Source organism: Colletotrichum truncatum, assembly GCF_014235925.2.
Source record: "Colletotrichum truncatum strain CMES1059 chromosome Unknown Contig_0003, whole genome shotgun sequence".
Taxonomy (NCBI): Eukaryota; Fungi; Ascomycota; class Sordariomycetes; order Glomerellales; family Glomerellaceae; genus Colletotrichum; species Colletotrichum truncatum.
The window spans coordinates 444,858-465,029 of NW_027222400.1; the positions used below are offsets into that span (position 1 = coordinate 444,858).

The 20,172-nt window shown below is 48.7% G+C and overlaps 7 protein-coding genes across 7 annotated transcripts; 3 read left to right on the top strand and 4 right to left on the bottom strand.

Annotated features, from left to right (window-relative positions):
• Positions 1 to 889: 889 nt before the first annotated feature.
• Positions 890 to 2,386, bottom strand: CTRU02_204992 (cellulose-binding protein; the record flags this gene model as incomplete). The annotated part of the gene is made up of 2 exons (XM_036724421.1): positions 890 to 985; positions 1,034 to 2,386. 2 exons carry the CDS (start codon positions 2,384 to 2,386, stop codon positions 890 to 892), a joined length of 1,449 nt encoding a protein of 482 aa, XP_036584048.1.
• A 963-nt stretch (positions 2,387 to 3,349) lies between these two features.
• CTRU02_204993 (TspO/MBR family protein) lies at positions 3,350 to 4,055 on the bottom strand (the record flags this gene model as incomplete). The annotated part of the gene is made up of 3 exons (XM_036724420.1): positions 3,350 to 3,710; positions 3,770 to 3,863; positions 3,944 to 4,055. 3 exons carry the CDS (start codon positions 4,053 to 4,055, stop codon positions 3,350 to 3,352), a joined length of 567 nt encoding a protein of 188 aa, XP_036584047.1.
• Positions 4,056 to 4,473: 418 nt separating this feature from the next.
• CTRU02_204994 (agglutinin Isolectin 1) lies at positions 4,474 to 5,685 on the bottom strand (the record flags this gene model as incomplete). The annotated part of the gene is made up of 3 exons (XM_036724419.1): positions 4,474 to 4,885; positions 4,955 to 5,482; positions 5,549 to 5,685. 3 exons carry the CDS (start codon positions 5,683 to 5,685, stop codon positions 4,474 to 4,476), a joined length of 1,077 nt encoding a protein of 358 aa, XP_036584046.1.
• A 2,138-nt stretch (positions 5,686 to 7,823) lies between these two features.
• CTRU02_204995 (uncharacterized protein) lies at positions 7,824 to 8,288 on the top strand (the record flags this gene model as incomplete). Its single annotated transcript, XM_036724418.1, has 1 exon — positions 7,824 to 8,288. The coding sequence occupies one exon, from the start codon at positions 7,824 to 7,826 to the stop codon at positions 8,286 to 8,288; it is 465 nt and encodes a 154-aa protein (XP_036584045.1).
• A 396-nt stretch (positions 8,289 to 8,684) lies between these two features.
• CTRU02_204996 (uncharacterized protein) lies at positions 8,685 to 9,832 on the top strand (the record flags this gene model as incomplete). Its single annotated transcript, XM_070204468.1, has 3 exons — positions 8,685 to 9,366; positions 9,629 to 9,650; positions 9,754 to 9,832. The coding sequence occupies 3 exons, from the start codon at positions 8,685 to 8,687 to the stop codon at positions 9,830 to 9,832; spliced, it is 783 nt and encodes a 260-aa protein (XP_070061572.1).
• A 910-nt stretch (positions 9,833 to 10,742) lies between these two features.
• CTRU02_204997 (uncharacterized protein) lies at positions 10,743 to 11,613 on the bottom strand (the record flags this gene model as incomplete). Its single annotated transcript, XM_070204469.1, has 2 exons — positions 10,743 to 11,266; positions 11,340 to 11,613. The coding sequence occupies 2 exons, from the start codon at positions 11,611 to 11,613 to the stop codon at positions 10,743 to 10,745; spliced, it is 798 nt and encodes a 265-aa protein (XP_070061573.1).
• Positions 11,614 to 16,306: 4,693 nt separating this feature from the next.
• CTRU02_204998 (subtilisin-like serine protease pr1c) lies at positions 16,307 to 20,109 on the top strand (the record flags this gene model as incomplete). Its single annotated transcript, XM_036724415.1, has 11 exons — positions 16,307 to 16,492; positions 16,546 to 17,290; positions 17,347 to 17,474; positions 17,525 to 17,658; positions 17,707 to 17,846; positions 17,903 to 18,100; positions 18,147 to 18,226; positions 18,279 to 18,418; positions 18,476 to 18,906; positions 18,963 to 19,141; positions 19,192 to 20,109. 11 exons carry the CDS (start codon positions 16,307 to 16,309, stop codon positions 20,107 to 20,109), a joined length of 3,279 nt encoding a protein of 1,092 aa, XP_036584042.1.
• Between the last annotated feature and the right edge of the window lie 63 nt (positions 20,110 to 20,172).

A 20,172-nucleotide genomic window follows, 5' to 3' on the forward strand; every position in this document is an offset into this window, starting at 1 on the left:
GAAGGAGGTTTGTTAAGCGAAAAGTCTTTGTCATAATAGGTGAAGACTTTTATATGGCTACTATTTGATAGGAGCTCACTGCACCGCGCTAACTCAGGCAGCGCTATGCTAGAAGTAGAAGGACACTGGAAAAGAGGCTCTCTTCGCCAAGTTTCTGACGTGAGATGCTGAACAATAGACGTCGTCATATAAAGCGGATCCAGAAAGGTGAGTGCTGATAGGTTCTGACATTGAAACATGGGTAGTAGTACTTAGGAGAGCTACTAAAGACGGGATTCTTGTGTATCAAATCGACTGCTGATGGACCTCGGTCTTTCATTTCAAAAGCCACTTTTCCCGCGTCTCTTCATTGGAAAACGCTTGTTCCTGTCACTGTCACTGCATATTCGGTGGCCATGATGAGCCGCCAGAGTTGGTGGGAAATGTTAAAAGGGGTCACAGCCAGTTCTGATAGGGTTAGGACTGTACCTGACGTTAGTAAAAAGCAGTCAAAAAGGCCGAGAGTATGTACTAGAAGCGAGCACTCTATAGATTAAGTGTGCCAATGTTCCCCCACATATTGTCTAGTAACATCTGTTGAGATTAAATGTTTACGCACAAGCATCAGTAAAGTCTGTATTAAGTCACAGCAGCAATTGGTAACATACGACGTGTTACTGATGATTTTAGTGTACTAGGATGAACAGCTAACTGCGCAATGTACTGACTGAATTGAATTATTTATCGCACAACAGTTTACGCTTGTAGGTATATCAACCTCTCCCCTAAACAGTGCACCAAGAGATAGATCAGAAAGACGGCTCCTCTTTGAGAATATCATGACTCGGCCTTATCCAGACTTCTGTTGCTGGATTAAACCACCTTTTTCTGACCTTTTTGTGAACACTCCTCACACAGCCGCCTGATCACGCTTCAAGATAACCCGCCTATAACTGGTCAGTTCCATGTCTCGATCATCCTCAACCGAAAGTATAATATGCATGTCCTATCTCCAATTAGTGGTATTCTAGGACAGGAGATGTTTCTTACTTACAAGGTCGGCAAGCGGTGTCACACGCACGATACTTCCCTTTTCATTGAGAGCTTCGATCGTCACATTCTTGGAAACCGGATCGATCTTCCTCCTCAAGTTCATGGTGATCTCGCGATAATGCTCCCACTTGAAGACGAGCTCGTCATTGTCGGGATCCCAACTCTCTGACGCATCGAGCACGACGGAGTTGCCAAAGGTGTAGTCGACCTCGAACGGCTCTGGTCCACATGTGCTATTCAGAACAGCAACCGGATTATGGTTCGCGCCAGTATAGTTTCTGTTGACTGTCCACTGCATTCTAGCGGCAAAGTCGTGTTGGAATGCTCGACGCCATCGCCAGATGGGCACAAACATGCTCTGATATCCCCTACCGTCAGCACCAGGATGGTAGTCAGCCACGGTGCTGTAGACTTGGCTCCGCCCGGATCTGTCCACAAGCTTGTTGCGGCCGCCCCAGCCACCCCAGTCCGGGCGGTTCGGGTCACCAAGGCCATTCTGGATAAGACCCAAGAACGATGGCGTGTCTCCCTCCATGGTAAATAGGAATTGCGGGTAGACCTTGCCCAGTTCTCCGATCCGAATGTACTCGTCCAACCACTCGTTGGTCTGCAGTTCCGTTGGGGGTCCTCCAATGTCGTAGTTGCGGAAAAGCTCTCCAGAAATACCGTTCCAGGCTGCGACCGTGTATTCGCCGAACGCGTGAAGCGCCACAATGTAGAATAGCTTAGGGTACTGCTCACGCAGCCACGAACCAGTGTCGTCTTGGTCGGAGATGGAGTACACGCGAACTTTTTCCACAAAGGAGTCAGCTTCGGTCTTCGCCCGGGTTTTGGAAACATGATGCAACGACTCGGCCAGAATGTTGCAGCCGCCCCAGCACAAAAACCACACTGGATCAGCCTTTTCAGCTTTATCGACAGCTGCGATGAATGCCTCCGCCGCCTCGCTGAGATTTTCCATTTCCAACGCCTTCAGCCCATACACAGTGTGACCGCGGTACGTCTTGTTATGGAGCTCATCGGGGGTAGGATACTGAGCGTACTCCGGGACATGCAGATTGAGGTTGTCGACGACTTTGGCGTAATGGTCGATGACCTTGTGGATAGTGTCGGAGTCAACCTTGTCCTGCAGATGTTGCGAGGTAGCACCACTGATGCCCTGGACATTCCACTCGTTGCTATAAGTCAGGAACCGCACTAGGCTCATTTGATCGTCTGGTTCGTTGCTGATGTCCGTCGTAGCAAAGACACGTGGTCTCCGCTTGTAGCGAGCACTTTCGCATTTCTTGCAAGCTGCTGACACCAACCAAGGCGAGGCCAGTCCGGCCAGAAGCAGGGCGGATTGAAATTTCATCTCGGCTGTTTTCTCCCGTTTGAACTCCCTTCAAGGGGACGCAGAAAGTATGCCGCTGAGAATCTATCAAGAATTGGGAGGCAAACTTGGCCGAGCTTTGCAACGAGGTTCTTACGTCTTTTATGATATTTTGATCCGTGCGAGGAATACAATCCTTAATAGCGTGCGTAAAGTTGCCATGTTTGATCAATGCCACATATCGACTGCATTTGGTCGATGGCATTGAGGAGTTGAGTACATCCTACAGACCGGTTCAACATCGTATTCAAGGACAAACGTCTGGATTGCCGTATTCGATGCTTGGAGCTGCTACTGATTGGTGGATCTGAGAAAGGCCGCCAAGCATGAGGAATTTAGCAGCGTCCTGACGTCGTTGGCCTTCCGATTTGGCAATCCTAAGCACCCCCTCACATTGCTGAAAACTCGTAGACCATCCTCTCTGAGTAAGTTTAAGCCCAATGCTATCACAGAAGCGGCAATGTAGTGAGTAATCACGATCAGGCTTGCTATACCTGTCTAGTTTCACGCACGATAACTGCCACGTCGTTGCCAAGAGTTCGCTACAGCTGTATTACGGTTAAGATCCAGACCAGGTACACAGAGATATGCCTGTGAAGTGGAGGTTCGATTGACCATGTTCAGAGTTGACCTCCACGGTTTTAAACGTGTTAAAACGGCATTTATTTCTGCTGTGATATATACATGAAGTTTCTTGTATCTTGACAGAACGGCATGCCGGGGAGGAAATCCATATTGTCCTTTGTGCGGCACTCTTGACGTTCTGATTGGGGAAAAATCTTACATTTGGGCAGCCATGGACAGGCTTGAGGCGTACATGGGTGATTTTGAGGAATTACATGAATTGAATCGCTTCCTAGGCTGGTTCGAGAGAAGATGTCGACAAGTCGCGCAAGATTGAGCCCGAGAGCAATGATATAAAGAGGCTAAAATCCAAATCCTCTATTACAAGTTCTTCTTGGTTGCACCACTCTTCAAATCCCAGTTGTTCAGATATCCAGTACCTGCAGAGAGATAGGTGGCAAAGCTCAGCCACGCCAAGTAGGGTACCTGGCACCAAGCAGAGACCTCGTCAACAGAGCTCCAGACATAAGTCAGATAACCGTTAAGACCAAGCAAGGCAATAATGTCAACAGTAGCCTCCTTGGGGCGGTTTGCGCTGAAGAAGAGGGGCTGCCAGACGAGATTGAGGACAAGTTGAAGCGTGTAGAGAGTCATGCCTTGCTTGGCCGATGCAGCCTGCTCAGGCGAAGCGAGGAGAGAGAGGCCAGTGGTGGTAGCGCGGTAAGCGGAGTAGCCCATGAGGCTGCGATGCATGTCAGCGACAGTAGATTGAAGCGGGAAGCGGAGTAGTGTGAGGCCTACCCGTAAAGGACGGTCCAAACAGGGGCGAAGATCCATGGCGGAGGCCGCAGAGGAGGCAACCTCAGAGACCGATAGGTGTTTTGAGTCTGAGAGCCTATATATGAGAGAGACATGATCGGTTAGCCATCTATACTACTTCACCATGACCCTGCCCGCAAGATGAGGAGCTCTTACGACCAGTGGAGTACCCAACAGCTAGACCCAGCGTCACCGGGAGAAGGATTGATGCGGCAGGGCTTTGAAAGACCGCTGTCGGGATAGTGATGGATGGGATGTAGGTCGTCATTTTGGCGTTGAGAATAAATGACAGTGTTTAACACAGTTGTTTTGCTTCGCTCATTGATCTTTGAATCGGATGAGCGCGGTTACGAGGGAACCGTACGTCACTCTGGTGCCACGGAACCGGTTATCCGGGGTCAAGCCACGCACAAGCCACAGTTGAGCTTGATGAATTTCGCGGTCCGTCGCGTCCACAAACGCGTTCAGCCACGTTCTCCTGCTTGGTTTAACAACGCAAACAGCATGCGGAAACAAGTACTGGATTCATTTTAACAATAATGCTTGATTTAGCCTATACGAGAATTACTTTATCGTAAATATCCGCTACGTCAACCTAGAGTACTCGACGATATACCTCTCAACGAGCCTAAAAGCGATGACCCGTAAGAGTCTTACACCTCACCCGTTCTTCAAAGATGGAACATCTATCCACAGGTGGGGCCACGGACATAGGCGTGGTTTTGTGAACCGCCAGCCGAGTTGCCATCAGCAGGACCTTGGTATGAACTGAGCAGACTGCATGTTGTGCTTGCGCCCTGGTAGAACGAAGCAGCAACACAAGCCGAGTTGGCGGCACATTTGGAGATGCATTCACCAAAATTCTTAACATCAGCGTAACCAATGTAATCTCCTGTGGCCAGCCTGCCACAAGTGATTTGAAACTTCTTGGAGCTGAGTGTCCAGCAGTAGTTGTTGTTGGCAGAGCATATCGGGTTGCCTGTGATCGTACCAGCGCATTTTTCTCCAGGGCAAGCCGTGCAAGTTGCAGCAGAGAAAGCAGATTGGCAACCGAAGCCGCAAAAGTCGCTCGTGGTGCCACACCAGCCTCTCCTCGAACTGTACAAAAGGGTAAATTAGCGCTGCTACTGCTGGTAAACTGCAATCACGTATAACATGTTGACTCACCAACACTGGCCAGTAGGACACTTGTAACCATTGGTGCCGCCACAGCTACCGTCCGGGCTCGCTTTGCCGCTGGTAGATGGAGGATTCGGTGCTGCGGAAGTGGCCGCGGTGCCGCCTCCACCTGAACCATTACATTTTCCAAACGAGGTTTGACAGTCGGTGCCGCAATGATCGTTGCTCGAGCCACAGTATCCCCATTTACTGCAGCAGTCACCAAAGGTGCTTCCTTGGCATGTACGGCCGTTGGTGCCGCCACATGCTCCATCCTGACTCACATCTTTCCCCCCTACGGTGATGGAGCTGCAATCGCCGAAACTGGATTGACAATCGTTAAGACAGTGCCCATCCGTACTACCGCAGTATCCCCATTTGCTGCAGCAATTGCCGAAAGTGCCGCCCGTACAGGTATACTTGTTGATGCCTCCGCAGGTTCCATCAGGCGTGATCTTGCCCGAACCAGCCGGGGTGGTGGTACATCTCCCAAACTTGGTCTGACAACCTGCTCCGCAGTGTGCATCACTCACACCACTATAGGAGTGTTTAGCTTTGAATTCCTCACAATGTCGCAATCAAGACATATAATTCAAGACTTACCACCAATTATATTGGCTACAGCATAGTGAACCGGGACATGTTAAAGCTTTGGTGCCTCCGCAGCTGTTGTCTGTAGATACTGCAGCCGCTGCAATTCCTATGAGGAAAGACAGCCCAAGAAAGTGAACCTTGACCATCTTTAAAAGATGCAATGGAGCGTTCTTAAAAGATTTCTTAACCAAGCAAAAGTGGTGGGCTTCCAAACAAGGTCAATACAGTAGGATGGAGAGAAGACTCGTGATGGTGGGATCTATTTCAATAAATACTATTTCAATCCTTAGTGCTTCCACTTGCGGGGGGCCAAAGATCGGCCCCTTGCACTAGTCAATCTTTTGACTTTTAGATCAGGTCGAGCATGTCATTCCTGCTGTTCGCGGTGGACAGACCCCGATTTCGTATAGTCTAAAAGTTTGAGTGTGCTCACAATCGTCTAGCGAACTGAGACATACCAGAGAGCTCTAGTTTCGTTACTTCATAAAACCGTTTACCGCATGCATTGAGTTGGCACGTTCCCTCAAATTGCCAAAAGAATTTATGTGTTGAATTGATCGGATCATCGTTTGATGTTCCATCGTGCCCTAAAGGCCAAGCATCTGGCATTGAGAGTGACATATGTGGGTAGCCAGATCCGTCCCAGCTATGCCCTTGACATTGTAAGCGACCTTACTCTGCCTATCTCGGCCAAAGCCTGATGCACTCTCGCCTGGACCTAAACAGGGGCATCTTTCCTGTGCTTACAGTATTGGCCCGCCGTTCTTTGGTTGTGGCATTAACCTGAAATAGCCACCGCCTCCAACTTCTAGTTTACCCTTTAATATTGAGATGACCTTCGAGAAACTTTTGAGGAAGAATCCATGCAATCTTAATGCCAAGCCTTTTGTTTCGGGACTCGAAGCCATCCGTGCTTACTCTGACCTAAACCCCGCAATTACTATGATGGCTGCACTAAATGCAAGCCACTCACCTGCACTAGATCGGGAGAAGGCCGCCACATTCGTAGGCAATGGCTGGACCGCAGCAAGAAAGGTCAAAGTGGAAATGCAGGTGCATGATCTTCTCTTTCAGCTCATGTAGCGTACCCGCTAGTCTTGCCTCGTATATGCTACAAACAGGTCAGAGAAGCCAGCTATGGCACAAAGCAGAAGCGTTGGCTATGACGATTTCGCGTCATTATGTCTTGTGCTGCTGTGTGGAGTTGCGCGATTGGGATCATATGAGCCTAAGGAGGGTGATTCGGCTACACTTGAACCAAGTTTAATAGTCCGATAAAAAGCCTCATCTACATAACTGTGGTTATGGGGAATGATTCCTCTCAACTACCCTCCAGGACTAACAACTTAACCTCAGGAAATCATTCACATCTAGCGCAAGAACCATGGCGACGACATACTTTTATGGTTAATTCTCTTGCGGAAAAGTTAGAACAGCTTTCAAGGACATGCTGTGATTACGATAATTTCCAACATAGAGAGATTAGTGCCCCACGAAGAAAAAAAATATTGTGTGCCAGTCTTGGGCTTTATAAAAAAGCGAAAGAATGATTTGTTGTTCCTCTATGTCGAGCTAAGGTAGATACCCACTTTCAACGTTTATGCTGTTGACGAGAGTAATGAGTCAACAAATTGACTCTTCCTTGATGTGGGCGAAACCAGCACAGAACGCTCAGAATGGGAAAAGTGGTGTTGTTGGTTGGAAGAACTAACTAACTGGCTAGAGGGCTGTGGAGGCTGGCTAAGACCAGTGGTGGCGGCCGTCAGCCCACGTGACGGGCCGGCGAGGCCTGCCACCCACACTTGAAAACGGCGAACTCCAGGGGTCAAGTAAACCGAGCAACTGGCCTGTCGAGTACATCCAACCAATTGTGTGATAGTTGATAGAGTCAAACACTGGGCTGCAACTTCAACCTTAATTTTAAGCTACAAAAACAACAAATTTAGACCCAGTTGCACTAGAAACTCATGTGCTTTTCCGCAATGCCCGGCGAGTGGAGTTTGACGGAAGCCGTCAGATCCGAAAGATCCACTTCGCCGTGCGAATCATTTCCCAAATGTCTCCACATCATCCCTTTAACTCAATCTTCTCTTTTCATTTGACTCCATATGTTGTGTTCTTCGTGGTCTTCTTCTAGAAGGAATCTGACTTTAACGTTTGAGGACTACCAATTACCAATTGAATCAGGAATGACTTCATAAATACAACACATCGATCCTTAACCTAGTTTCTATCCGTTTGCCCATTTCATATCAACGGCTGAGCTCGTTTGTGCGACCGCCAAATGAACGGAGCAACGGATAAGATCGCCACGCGGCTGCTTGCCTGGCTCATCCTAATCATCACACCGGTTAGCTCCACGTTTTTACAATGGCAGCTTTGTGATGATAGCCGTGGGAGCGGAGCTATTCCTTTTGGGATGAGCGCGAGTCTCATCAGCTCAAGCGATTCAGCGTCCTCACAGCTGGTGCTCGGTTTGGCACGGCATCAGAGTGGAATAACCTGTCGCGATACCCAGGGCGCCATCAGTGACGACGAAGCCCTGGCGGTGACAGTAAAGCTGGATTGGATAGGGCTACGGCAACCCAAGACTTTCAAAAAAGACAGGATGCGGCTTGAATGCAAGGATTTTACTGAGAACAACCGTCCCGCTTTCCTGCCTAATAACTCGAGCCGCGTTGAGATCACGCTCCTAGACGACGATATCGGCGTGCTGCCCGCACTCTCGACGCTCCGTGCCGAAGCTTAAATCGACTCACCCATATTCGCTGGGGCTAGATGCATCGCCACCTTTATGACGCCTGCCGTCCCTTCAGGTCTTTCGGCCGGCCTTCGCTATGGGTCCCTCGTATTCTTCTTCTTTGTCCTCTTCGTCTCTATTTTACGAACCATATCTGCGACAGCGAGGCTTCCAGGTGTAGAAGGGGATAGGGACAGCAGCTCCGGTGTCAATGCGGCCATCCTCCCTGAAGTTTCCGACTGTCTTCATTTCTTACAGTTCATATTCTTAACCGGCGGCCTTACCCTTTCGTATCCGGGCTTCTACTCTGCTGTAGTGGGACACCTCAACTGGTTCGTCCTCTTCTCTGACGTAGCACTACCTCTTCCGAGCTTTGTGCCTGCGCCCCCCACCGCACCGACCAGGATGGCTTCCACATACCCCGGCGTTCGTGATGGTCTCTACGAGGCCAACGGCACGTACGGCGGCTCGGAGGGGCTGGAAGTTCTTGCGCAGATGGTGGGCACACCTATGACATGCGATACATGGCTTCTCATGATACTCGTCACAGTGTGGATTGCCGCGGCTCAGGGTCTCTTTCTATGGGCGCTTGAATGGGTGAGGCCAAGAAACGTCTTGGGGCTTCCGATGACGGGCCCCGGGGCTCAGACCGGGTCCGGAACAGGGAGACAGAGTTCGAGGTCCGCCATCGCAATGCGTATTGGCAACGATGTCTTGAGGCTCGTGCTGTCCTACTTCACGTTGCCGCTCGTCACGCTGTCAACTCACCAGCTGAGCTATTTAGGAATGTTGGGTGCAGGTCACACGGCACTTGCCTTGGTCGTCCTGGTTCTCATTTTACTGTCGTTTGCTTGGCTGGTGTTTCGTCTGCCTGCGGCAAGCCTGGGTGCGCTGGTTTTTGAGGCTAAGCATCGTTACCAACGCCTCGAAGGGGGCGATGAGGATAGCGGCATGGACTTCGATGAAAAGCAAACTCGTCGGGATCGCGGGTTCATCCTGACTCTGTTCGTCCTCAACATAGCTAGAGGTCTGACCATCGGTGGACTGCAGCAATGGGGTGTGATCCAGCTCGCACTGCTCATGGCATGTGAGTTAGTCATGCTGATAGCTGCCCGAGCCTTTCGCCCGTATCCACTGTGGTCACGCGGCTTTGCGGTAATTATGGTGAGGATGGCTATCCTGGCCTGCTTCATACCTTTTACCTTCCGCCCGTCCAGGCTGTTTGGCCTCAAGAATATTTTTGCTTATTCTGTCCTGTCTTTGCACATGGCATCGCTGGTCGGCTTCTTCTTTATACCATCGTGTTGGCATCTATACCGGCTCTCTCGCCAGTTGTTCTGTCAATCTAGTCGTCACGATACTTTGGGAAACGTGAGCCATGGTTTCTTCCGTCATATCTTATTTTTTTTTTTTTTTTGGCCGTTTTCTTTTCTCAGAAAGACGTAACCTTGCTAACTCTGCTTTTCTCCTCAAGGATGTACAAGTGTTTGGCTTGCGCCAGCTACAGCGTCGTCAAGCTCCTCCACCTAGCCGGAACGATGACCTTCATTTGACCGTTCCCCCGCCGTTATCTACCAGAAACACACCCACCCCGCACAATTTTTACTCTGTCAATGACAGAGAGAAGCCCAACCATCATGTCACGTCACGTTCCGTGTCCACTCGGTCCGATGTTTCAGAAGCCTCCTCCCGCTTCTACCGTCCTTCGAGGTCCCCAGTTTCCACAGCTCCTGGGGAGGCGTCTCGGTCCCGCGGCAATCACTCTCTAAGTTCCAGAACGCCACCCAAGTCTGTCCAATCCACACAACCTGCTTGTTCTTCATCTGAAAACGGGGTTTTACCTAGTGAAGGAACGACTTCAGATGTGAAACTGAAACCCTTGTCAGGCAAGAAGGACGAGAAGATTTCGACGAGCCGGTTTGAAAGCCATCTGCCATCTTCCACAGCAATTTACTTGCAGGATAGCGGATCTATCGCGGGGGAGTCCTCGGACTCAGCATCGACAGGGAGCGAGGCTGAGAGCTCCAGGCCTCTCGGTCCGAGGTGGAACGATTACTCTTTCCGCGAAGCAGACTTATTCTACGGCTCCTCTTCCATTCCGAACCCTAGAGATAGTACACTGTTTCCTAATTCAGCATCACCTTTGCAAACGCCTTTGAAGCAGAATCGGTCACTAAATTGGAACTGGTTAGGCGGTTGGAACTTGAGAGGTACAAGGTCGCCAACACCCGAGGAGAAGGGATTTTCAGTCGTGCGACCCAGTAGGCCTCCCTAGCTAGGGCTACCACTTAGTCGAAGAACTGTTGTTAAAAACGGGGGTGACCGAGATTTTCATGTATGGAGTCTGTAAGATAAAGCAATAATGTAGATCAGAACATGATGAATGTTCATAGTTATGCTAATTGCTACTGAATGATCGACAAAACTTCATATCTTCTTTCCTACAACAAGCTCAACATAGGCTCAAGCATCGCCAGCTGCAGCTGCACCAGATCCGCTGGAGGCGTTGTTCTTCTTTCCTCCATTCTCCTTGTTCTTGCCCTTGTCGCCACCACCGTTGTTCTTTTTGCCGTTGTCGATAGCAGTGCCATTGTTGTTGTTATTGTTGTTGTTGTTGTTGTTGTTGTTGTTGTTGTTGTTGTTGTTCTTGTTGTTGTTACCAGCATTGCCATTGCCCTTGTTCTTATCCTTTCCGTCATTCTTCTTTCCGTCATTCTTCTTTCCCTCATTGTTCTTTCCCTCGTTGTTCTTTCCGTTGTTCTTGCCATTCTCCTTGCCGTTGTTCTTCTTCCCATTTTCTTTGCCTTCGTTGTTTTTCTTTCCATTTTCCTTGCCTTCGTTGTTCTTCCCCTTGTTCTTGTTCTTGTTTCCGTTGCGGCATTTGCAAGATTTGCCCTTGGCATCCTTGCCTCTCTTCTTCCCCTGGTCGCATTGGCACTTGTTTCCGCCCTTTCCCTTTCCATTCTCATTGTCCTTTCCTTTACCACCTTTTCCTTTTCCACCACCTGTGAGATAATTAGTATGGGCTTCGTTTGCTGGGAGTTAGTGGTAAGTTCTTACCCGCAGTACCGTTTCCTTGTCGGGCAATGAGCTCAACAAGTCGTGGGGTTTCCTCCGTATCACGAGTTGTCAGACCGTCTTCCTCCTCATCCTCGGAACTCCTCGCGAAATGGAAAGGTCTAGGCGTCTCCTCTTCATCTCTCTCAAGGAGATTAGAACCCTCAGTGACGGCTTCGAGATCTCGCGCAAGCTCATCGTGAGCGGCATTGAACCCCGGATCAGTAACAGCTGCTGCTGCAAGGCTGGCGAGGAAGAGGATTGATACAGCCTTCATGATGAAGAGCGAATATAGTATCAATATTTGGTGAAGTGGTGGAGTAAATGACGACTCAGTGTTCTTCCAGAGAGCAAGAGACGACAATCAATGTCTTAAGGCACAAAGTTAATAAGACGTAGGAGGACGAAGAGAACTGAAGGCGCCCGGCGCATAAATAAATCTGGTTGTTTGGAATGTTAAGTGACTAGTAACATCAAGAAAGGTGGGAATATGGCGATCTATAAGAACCTTTCCGTCACTTAAGATATACGGTGTTGAAAGAGGCTGTTTTGGAGAAAGTGCTAGGGTAGCACAAATCACAGGCAACCTTGTCCTGGCAGGTTGCCGGTCAAACCGAATATCTGGTAGAGCAATCAAACTGGCATTCCGAGACTCCGTGGGAAAATAGGCAGTGCAAGTTCCAAAGGTGCAGCAAGGCCGTGTGGTTGTGTTCATCTGGTGTCATGTATGCGCTGCCATCCCTTCACTTTGAAAGCTGGGGCGGGTTCAAAGTTCGGAGGCCGTCCCGGACAGAGCACTTTTGCGACAGTTGGGATGAAAAGTCGCCTGTTTTTACAAGTCATCTCATGTATACTACCCAACGACATACCATTAATAGCCCTATGACCTATGTAGTCGATCATCAACCCGAGTACTTGGTTTGATGTAGATCACCGGCAGGTCTGTGCCGTCCGGTCAAGCACTGCCTCTATGCTTCGAAATCTTCCATGGAAAGCTGAAGCCCTGTCAAGCTCATGTCGCTCATGTCGTGAAACGGGGCCTCCGCGGGGAAAGATTCATCGGTGTCCGAGGGAAGCGACCGGGGTATCCACTGAACGGATAACGGCTCCGTGTGACTCTCCAGCAATGTGTGTTGGCCTGTGCTGCAGAGGTCAGACGTCTTATGACAGAAGCTAGTGATCGAGATATATCTTTTTCGTGTGAGATTCCTGATTTGGAAAACTGAAACAAAACCATGCTTGACCCCTTACCAGGACTTCCTTGAGCCCAACTTGGCCATGATTTTAGAGTTAAGGTTTAAGCACTCTTGGGAGACTGGGCGTTGTGGATATAGCGAGTGGTTAGCACCCACTTGTTGCTTCGCCAAAGACCGTGGGAAATCTTGCTAGTCGGCTCCGGCTCATTCGTGTTAATTCTCTTCAGTCCTGTAGCAAACTTATGATTCTATAACAAATCCAGCTCGTTCATAGTAGAGTTAACCTCAGTTTCTTTGCGTCAGCCACTGGTGAGAGAATTCAAAGCTTCTGATCCTAGAGGTTCTTTTACCGCCCAGCGGCAAACTCGAAAGAAACGATTTTGTCTCAGGTATATTTGGCATTTGAGGCTCTTAAAGTCAAAGTTACAGTCCTCGTTGCAAGAATCATCACGTGTGCAAGCAGGGGGTTATGCTTGCTATCGTTCGATAACTCTGGAACTGGAATGTCAGCATTCCGAAATCCACCCAAAGCCTCGGTTATGGAATATTCTAGTGTCTTGTAGTGGCTTCTGTCATTGAAATGACAGAACTTTCATGAATCTTGTCAGCCGGAATTCGCCACCCGACCTTGGATATGCAATCCCTGCCTGAGTCATCGCCACGGGCACAGTGGCATCAACGGCGGGAGGGTAAAAGTCACCGGTCCCATCTCGAATTCACACGCATCAAAAAGGCCGCCCAAGCTCCTGCGGCCCCATAAGCTGCGCTTTAGTGTTTGTTATTCAAGGTCCCGGTTTTATGTGTGCAGATCCCCGTATACAAGTAAAGTGGCTGAGCACATTGTGTTGAATCTCAAGCCTTTCAAGGTCTCGAGTTACTTCCAACTCTCTGGTCACCTCAGAGACCAGGGTCTCAAGTTTGGATGTTGTCATGAGTTCTAGCAAGTGCCATTGTCCGAATGAGTCAAGCATGTGAAGTAAATCTGTTGCCAAATTTTTAAAAAGAGTTACTTCAAGCTGTTGTGAATGCTTCATTACTGCCAAGTTTGCGCAGTTCATTTCAGGGGCACTACTTGCAAGAATAAGAGCTAGCCGCCCAATTCCAAGACGAGAGAGAGGAAAGAACTTGTCGCATCCTCAAAGACTGGATATTTACTGATGCCGGGAATCAAATTCCGAACGGAGATCATCATTGAAGCACTATCGAAATGTTTGCGAAAGCCGTGCTTTTCAGAATTTACAGCACCCAGTGTCGGTTTGCTGTCGAGGTACACTATAGACTGTCGGTAATGAAATGCCGAAGGACGAAATAATTCAACCTCTAATCCTTTCTATATCAAGCCCTGTACATTACATGACTCATTTCAACCTTGATGATAGAATCAAGGCTGCCCGTCACTGTATTCATGTTGCCTCCCAATTCGCAGACTTGGCGCTTGGTGGTAAGGCCTCAGTGGTCGATATAAATGGAGGAAGGACCTATCATACTGGCCTTTCTCCGTCGGGCACAAAAACAACTACAAGACTGGAAGGATTTGGAGTGTTTGAAGGTTCACATTCCGTTTTCTGTGTTAGCAGTCCATGTAAAGTGATGCATAATAACAGTATCCAAAACGAAGAATCTGCGCTTTAAGACGAAGAGATGATACACTATTTTCACCTTAGAGCCAAACTTCATGAGTTGTGACAGTCATGCCAGTTTGCTGCTTAGGCATGTAGGCATTAATGACACTGCATCACCGCAACGCAGTATGTGAGTTGAGGTAGTCAAGCATCATATGAGGCGTGGGGCAGTAGCCTATTACAAATTTCTCTGGTTTCCCATAGAACCAAGGCTTCACACATGGGTACCTCGTATTACATCAAACAATACATGTATTCTCGATTTCGTTCGATTTCTTCGACGTGGAGTAAGATCAAACATTCTCACTCGGAAGCCTCGGGATTTTAATCTCCAAAAGAAGGATGCACAGTCATGAAGACCTTCAAATGGCAGATCATAACCTCACTAGACTGACGCTAATAACGACATGGCCCGTTGCCAATATAATTGCAAGAGACAAATGCAACTCGGTTCAAAGACTGTGAGGCCCTACTAAATTGCGATGTGGCGGTCTGCTATGCTAATGAGGAATGAGGAGTAATGTCGCCACACGTTGCAACAAGGTGACAAAGTGCTCAAGCACTAAACACAAACGGCAAGTCGCATCACTTCGTATAGTGCCTGCATGACTTCCTGCAACGGTTTCTGTGATGCAGGAGAGTGTGACATACACATGCAACCTAGGCGAAGGTAATCCAGTAAACATGCAATTCATCCATGTTCAACCATTCAATATAGTGTTGCCGTCCGGATTTGAGTAAAGATATTTGCCGTGTTTTGGGTAATTGGGAAAAAAATCGTTCTGAATGAGACCACAGGTAGAAAGAAAGTATGGAGAAAACAGGTTCTAAATTCAAAGGTGACTTGATTCAAAGTAACAACTTGCCAAGGCTGCAAATACGCTAATCATCAGAATCTGGATGGATCACTAGGCAATCCGCAACATTCGGATGACTCCAATCCAGGATGATTGCAAGACCAAACCTCCAGGACTTGCATCCAGTTTAACAAAAGTTGAGATTACAGTTTCAATCGGTCAGAAGGCGAAATTTCACGCGCACTTTGCGAGGAGAGCTGCGGTGTGTGATCACGGACATGAGACATTTTCCAGGTTGTCAGAAGTATGCTCAACCGCTGAGTGATATCAAATTTACCCCTGTAGATGAGGAAGATATGCAATTTTCAGGGGTGGTGCGCTGTTTGTCAAAGTCTTCTTGGCGTGAACTAGGTTCTTTGCGGGGGATCGCAGCCGTCGGAGGAGGACACTTAGCCGACATGTTCTCATCCGAGTCGTATGTGAGTGGCACCTCAATGATCCCAACCATGGCGCTACTTCACACGGTTGGAGAGAGCACCTATGCACCACAGTGGTTTACTTTCCGAGGCTTTGGTAAGGTAAAAAAGAATACTTTTGAGCTTCTCAAAGGTGTTACAAGATAATATGCAATGTGACAAAACAGGTATCTGGAATAGCTTTTTGTGTCCGACCACCAAACTCAACACATGCTTCTTGATCCGGTTTCTTATCAATACAACCCTTCGGATAACGGCTAAGGAATTCATCTGGTCCGGACCTGCAGGATGCATCGGGTTATAACCCAAGTTAGACTGTTAGGATGCATGCCCTTCCGAAAGTCAGTCCATCATGGGTCTCATGAGCGACTGCTTGCCAAACAAGGCATGATTGGCCGCTCTTCAACACCATTATTGAGCCAAACATGGGATATCTCGCCTTTAACCTTGTTTATCCCAGCAAGTTCTACAAGTCATACTATTGGCGAGAACGCGCCAAGAGCTGGCCAAATACCACCTCGGTAGGAATGCAGACACCACCGACTATCGCCGAGAGAAAACCTACCATCTAATCTAATCAATTCCATCTAATCAGGCCCACCCCGATGATACCGAGCCAATGGGTACTACGGTGGCATGATGTCGAGCACCATGCATGCAGAAGGAATACCCTCGTGTGGAGAGTGACTGCGACTTCGCTCATTGTGAAATGAATGGCCAAATTACTTCGTTTCTGTTGAGCCAGACTGTATATAAAGGTCATTTTCGGTGCAAGCCGTTTGTATTGTTATCCTACCAGTTAGACGCAGATACGCTCTATTCTGACATTCGTTTTCGTCCCCATTACGGCACAGCCAACGCCAGGCGTGAAAGTTCACAATGAGAATCAAGGTCCTTGCAGGTTTTGGCCTGTTGTGGTTCTCAGGAGCTGCTGCCCAGACTTCTGCAGACGATCCTGAATCTGTTCTTGGACCCATCACTCCAGTTACTGGGGACAGCGGCAGATACATTGTCAAGTTCTCCGAAGTTGGTTCAGCCAAGTTCAGAAAACGTGACGGGCAGCCGGTGAGAAACTCTCAGCCTTAAAAAATACCCTTGTTTCCTAACTTCATTTTCAGGATACTGAGGGCTTCTTCAACACCCTTGTGGATTCTGGAAAGGACGCTTCTCCAGCTATCAGTTTCAACTCCCAACTCTTCCATGGCGCTTCATTCGATTTGAAGAATGCATCCAATGGGACGTTTGAAGAGATTCAGGCTTTGCCTGAAGTAGAGAAGATCTGGCCCGCTGCGCTTTTTACCATTCCCATCACTGGCAAAGCTGTTGTGCAGTCGGAAATTCCTACCTGGAACCCACACAACGACACCAACGTTGCTCTCGCGCACGCTAGAGGCCATCTTGGCGAAGGTGTAACGATTGCAATCGTTGATTCCGGAATCGACTATAACCATCCTGCTCTTGGTGGTGGTTTTGGCCAAGGTTTCAAAGTCGAAAGTGGTTATGATTTTGTTGGTGATAATTATGAACCGGGAGATATATACATCCCGGACGAGGATCCGTCTGATTGTAATGGCCATGGCACTCATGTTGCTGGAATCATTGGTAGTAGCAATGAGTTTTTGCCAGGGGTTGCTCCATCTGCCAAGCTTCGCGCGTACAAGGTCTTTGGATGCGGTGGCAGCACTTACGAAGATGTGATTGTTGCTGGCTTCCTTCGAGCACACGAAGAAGGCGCTGACATCATTAGCGCTTCCCTCGGGTCCAACCGAGGGTTTTCTGACACGCCTCTGGCAGAGGTTGCTACCTCTATTCAGGCTGCCGGAACATTTGTCTCTATTGCGGCAGGAAACGCCGGTGAAACCAGTACGTAAGATCATTGTGAAAACTATTCATGATCTACTCTAATCTAAGCCCTATAGACGGTCCGTGGTATACCAGCAGTGGCGGTAATGGAATAGGGAGCACTGCGGTTGGGAGTGTGGAACATGACGAGTTGATCGCCTTCACGACTATAGCCCGATCCAGCAGCGGTGACACTAGAGAAATTGTGAGTATTCTGTCCTTTCCGTGGTTCGCATGTCTGACCAGAATATTTAGGTCTATCTGGCAGACAATGGAGTTCAATGGAATATCAATGGAACATTGCCTGCATCATGGACCTCTACTCCTAGGGATCACAGCATATGTGACTCCGAGTCAGCCATTCCGGATACAAACGTCTTAATCATTCCGTATGTGTCATTCGTCCCCTTCTAATTGCATGATATTGACAAATGAAGTCGTGCGGACTGTGGTTGGCAGAGGACAGACAGCAACTGGATGCGCAAGGTTGACTGGATCTTTATTTACAACTACCATGGCTCAGAGTGGGAGATTCCTGCTCGAGTGCGCTACAGCCCAGACGAACAATCAAAAGGATGTGAGTATGCAATTCGCGTCGATAACGAAAAGACTCTACTCTAATATCAACTCCAGTTGCTCTAATCACCTACGAGGACGGCGATTGGCTTGTCAGCCAGCATGAAAGTAACCACACTGTGACGTTTGACTTTGTGAACGACAGCAAACCTGCAGCCATTGGTCGCCCTTCTTTCGCAGGGGGAAGAATCGATCAATTCACGTCCTGGGGACCTACTCTTGATGCCCGAATGGTTCCCCAAATCTCAGCACCAGGTACGTTCATTTGGTTGGTTAAATATTGCAGGATCTGACTTTTAAGGTGGTTCGATCTTTTCAACTTTCCCTCTTGGTTCAGGAGGCTGGGCAACTCTTTCGGGAACTAGTATGGCAACACCATACGTAAGTATCCCTGTTTTGATATCACCGTTGACAACTGACTAATAGTTTTCAGATTTCTGGTGTGGCTGCCCTGTTCTTTTCTTCCCACGGTGGTAAGGCTACGCTGGGTAACGGTGGGGCTAAGCTGGCCCATGAGAAGATTGTTGCGAGTGGAAAACCAATCCATCACTACGATGACACTGATAACTTGGCGTATGTCTCCTGTCCGCTCCTCTTAGTTTGACATATCTGACTTTGAATGTCTTTTAGATCTGTTGCCCACCAGGGAGCAGGCTTGGTTGACGCTTTCAAGGTCATCGACTACACTACACTGGTTAGCCCAGCTGTTCTTAATCTCAACGATACAGACCATTTCCAAAGTACCCATGATATTAAGATCACTAACTCCGGCAACGAAACTGTGACATATCATTTTCAACATGAGGCTGGCACTACCATCTTCTCCAAGGGTTCTGGAGATGCGTGGACTTCCATATCACCGCCTTACGCGACCGACGAAGGAAACGTTGCAACTGCCAAGTTCTCTGTATCTGAAGTGGTCCTGGGTGCGGGAGAGAGTAACACGTTTTCCATAACCTTTAGTGAGCCATCCGCTTCCGACGCCGCCAAGCTACCAGTCTATGGGGGATCGATCTTGGTTGTGGGATCTCATGGTGAAACTGTTCGGGTTACATACATGGGTAAGTACTTGCACTTAATCAAGAACTCGGGCCACACAGAAGCTTACATAGAACAGGAGTAAAAGGATCAATATATGCTAGCGACATCTGGGAAATGCACCGCGGTGTCCCCATGCTACTCAGTGGATACGGCGGTCTTATGGAGGAGGGTCACAACTACACTTTCGAAGCAGGCGGCGACGTTATGCAACCTTACTTTAACGTACTGTGGTCCACACGAGAGATTAGTTTTGATGTGAGTAAAACATCCCTCGCGATGTCAAAAACTCGCTAATAATTTCTCAGTATGTTGCCCGCGACTGGAATGAGTCAGATTGGGTTTATCCGCCAGTGCCCGGACAGCACAAGTATTTTGGTTCATTCATTACCGAGCCTGCAGGTCTCTCGGATACGATCACAAGTTTCCCTTTCAAGAACTACCCGCGGAATGCCGGAGGTGTTTATGCCAAGCCTCAGAATAAGTTCGCCCACGGAGACGACATCCCTGTTGGCGAATACAAAATTCTTTGTCGCGCTCTCCGCACTTTCGGCGACCCGAACAACTTGAATGACTGGCAATACAAGGTATCCCCCTGGTTCCGAGTCACCAGAGAAAAGCCCCCCGTCACTGAGACGTCGACAACTACCACGGTTGGAACAAACCCCACCCCGACATCAACGGTCAGCCTCCCAGAGCCATGCGATGCGACGGCAACTCCCATCAGCATTAAGGCGTCGCTCGCATCCGGTGATGGATCCTACAACCTCTACCTCTACTCTGATTTTGCCGCCATCGACCTGACGAACACGAAAACTCCCCTTAACTTCACTCTTACGAACGACAATCACGTCAAAGCTTGGTACGACTCGTCCTATAAGTTCTTCTCAGTACACACCAATGCCAATAGCTTGATCTACGTCTACTCGGAGGGTAGGGTCTCTGGAAGTTATTCCTTCCTCGAATGTGTTGTTGTAGATGGTGCACTTCAGTGCGAATCAAACGGAAAAAAGGCCCTGTATGTTTGCGATAACAACAGTGGTCTTCTTCGGCATGGTGCAGAGCAGCTGGACGGCTGTCAGGCTGTCACATTAAGTGTTGGCTCTAGAGCGAATACTAACTGTGCTACTACCACAATCCCTGCCAGCGCCACAGAGATAACGGCTGTGCCCACTACTATCATAACATCTGTAGTCGCCACTCCCACATCCCAGGCGTCGACTTAGGCTAGATCGGCATGGAACAGATCTCTGACGTGTTGGTTGTAGATCTTAAATAGGAGAAAACCA